The 2314-nt window shown below is 62.2% G+C and overlaps 1 protein-coding gene across 1 annotated transcript; it reads left to right on the plus strand.

Moving 5' to 3' along the window:
• Nucleotides 1-41: 41 nt before the first annotated feature.
• Nucleotides 42-2094, plus strand: LOC110390567 (rho GTPase-activating protein 45-like; the record flags this gene model as incomplete). Its single annotated transcript, XM_021381956.1, is given in 6 exon segments — nt 42-334; nt 524-661; nt 882-1072; nt 1258-1406; nt 1531-1605; nt 1993-2094. Coding segments are annotated over 6 exon segments (793 nt in total), but the record flags the coding sequence as incomplete, so codon positions are not given.
• Between the last annotated feature and the right edge of the window lie 220 nt (nt 2095-2314).

Here is a 2314-nt window from a genome sequence, read left to right on the forward strand (position 1 = left end):
TCCATCCATCCGCCCATCCATCCGTCCATCCACCCATCCACCCATCCATCCATCCACCCACCCATCCATCCATCCACCCTCCCATCCCGGGCAGCCTCATGCAGGGTGACCCTCGCAGGGCTCAGCCCTCACCCCGGTGCTCCTCCGTTGGCAGCAAGACGCGGAGGTGAACCTGCGGAAGGCCAAGCAGGTGTACATGCAGCGCAGCGAGGAGCATGAGAAGGCCAAGTACGTGGCGGTGAGAGCAGAGGAGGAGCAGCAGAGCACCGCCAGCAGCACCACCACCAAAACCCTGGACAAGAAGAGGCGGCTGGAGGAGGAGGCCAAGAACAAGGTGGGAGCCCACCAGCTCTGGGCTCTGCTTTGCAGGGAGCTTCTTGCTCCTTGGTGTCCTACCACAGGGCAGCCCAGAACTGAAAGCTCGCCCTGACCTCCCACACGGAGCGGGTCCAGCACAGGGAGGCAGCTCCCATCCAATTCCACACCTCTGAGCAGCTTCCACCTCCCCTCTCCCCCCACTCAGGCAGAAGAGGCCATGGCCACCTACCGGACCTGCGTGGCGGACGCCAACACGCAGAAGCAGGAGCTGGAGGACACCAAGGTGAACTCCCTGCGGCAGATCCACGAGCTGATCAAGCAGAGCGACCAGGTCATCAAGCTGGTGAGCGGGGGACTGCTGGGAGGGCTGGGGGCTGTGCCACAGCCAGGGGGGGTCCGGAGGACAAGCAGCTGCTCACCCCTATGCTCCAGAGAGCCAAGGGCAGGGCTGCAGCCCCAGCCCTGCTTGGTGCTCCCCATTCCCCACCTGGCAGCTCCATGCCTCTCCTCCCCGTGTGTCACCCCCTGATGCCTTCCCCTGACTTTCTCCCCGTTATTTTTAGGCCACCATCGCCTTCTACCAGATCATGCACATGCAGACGGCGCCGCTTCCCGTCTACTTCCAGACGCTGTGCGAGAGCAGCAAGCTGTACGACCCCGGGCAGCAGTACGCCTCGCACGTCAAGCAGCTGCAACGAGGGGACGAGCCCGACACGCAGTATGACTTCGAGCCTTACGTGTCCCACAACGCCTGGTAGGAGAGCAGGGGGAAATCACTGCTCCTTCACACCAACCCCCGCTGCCGGGAACCCCCGCACAGGCGGAGGCTGCTTGGTGCTGGAGCGGAGGGCTTCCATCCCGGCGCTGGTGGATAGATGCCACGAGGGCTTCTCCATCGTCCTCTTGGACATGGCCCTTCTCCTCCCTCCCCACCACCAGGTCCCCCTTCACCCGCACGCGGAAGGGCAGCTTCAACGCCAGCGACTTCTCCACAAGCGGCGGCTCCGACGGGGCCGGGCTGCCCAGGGATGGGAGCGGCACAGAGGGACCCAGGGAGACCCAGGGTGGGACGGTGGCGGAGCGCAGAGGTGAGCAAAGCCTGGCTCCGAGCGCTGCCTGCAGCAAGCGAACGCTCCCGGCATCGGGGCCGCGCTGCTCGGCATCCCGGAGCGCGGGGCAATCCCAAACGGAGCGCGCTTCCTCGTGCAGCAGGGAGAGGACACCAGGTGCACAAATCCTGGCCGACCTCCACCTCCGAAACCGACAGCAGCCTGGATTCCAGCACAGGTGGGTGCAGGACCCGGAGCATCCGTCGCCTTCTGGTAGATCCTGCCTGAAGGCAGCGCCTCAGGGCCGGGCAGCAGCTGCGCTTTCTTTTTTCTTTCTCTTTTCCTTCTTCTTTTTATTTTTTCCTTTTTATCTTTTTCTTTTTATCCTTTCCTTCCTCCCCCCCCTCCCCCTTTCTTTTCCTTTTCCTTTTGGGTTGCCTTAGAATTAGACTCTGCCATAGACAACTGTTGATCCAAGTCTATAGGGATAGCGTGGGGACCACCGAGCCCACGCTGCGCCCACGGGAAGCCAGAGCCCCCACAGCCCTCACTCCCTCACTGTTTAGCACAGGAGTGCCCCCAGCGAGCCCCCCGCCAGCTCTCACAGTGGGCTTTGCTTTGGCAGGAGAGTTCAGCCACAAACTGCAGAGGCTGTCATCCAACGGCACCATGTCCTCGAGCGAGGAGCTGGGAGAGAAGGACGAGAACGCTGCCTCCTTCGAGCAGAGTACGTGATGGAGCAGGGACGCAGCAGTGCTGTGCTGTGCTGTGCTGTGCTGTGCTGTGCTGTGCTGTGCTGTGCTGTGCTGTGCTGTGCTGTGCTGTGTGCAGTCAGATTTCCCAGAATTTGGTAGTTCCAAATGTAAATCAAAGCGCTGCTGGGAGGAGAGCTGAAATACCAGCGAGCCCACGGGGAACACAGCACCATTTCCACTAGGCAGGGACAG

The sequence above is a fragment of the Numida meleagris genome, unplaced genomic scaffold (genome assembly GCF_002078875.1).
Source record: "Numida meleagris isolate 19003 breed g44 Domestic line unplaced genomic scaffold, NumMel1.0 unplaced_Scaffold1349, whole genome shotgun sequence".
NCBI classification, from domain to species: Eukaryota; Metazoa; Chordata; class Aves; order Galliformes; family Numididae; genus Numida; species Numida meleagris.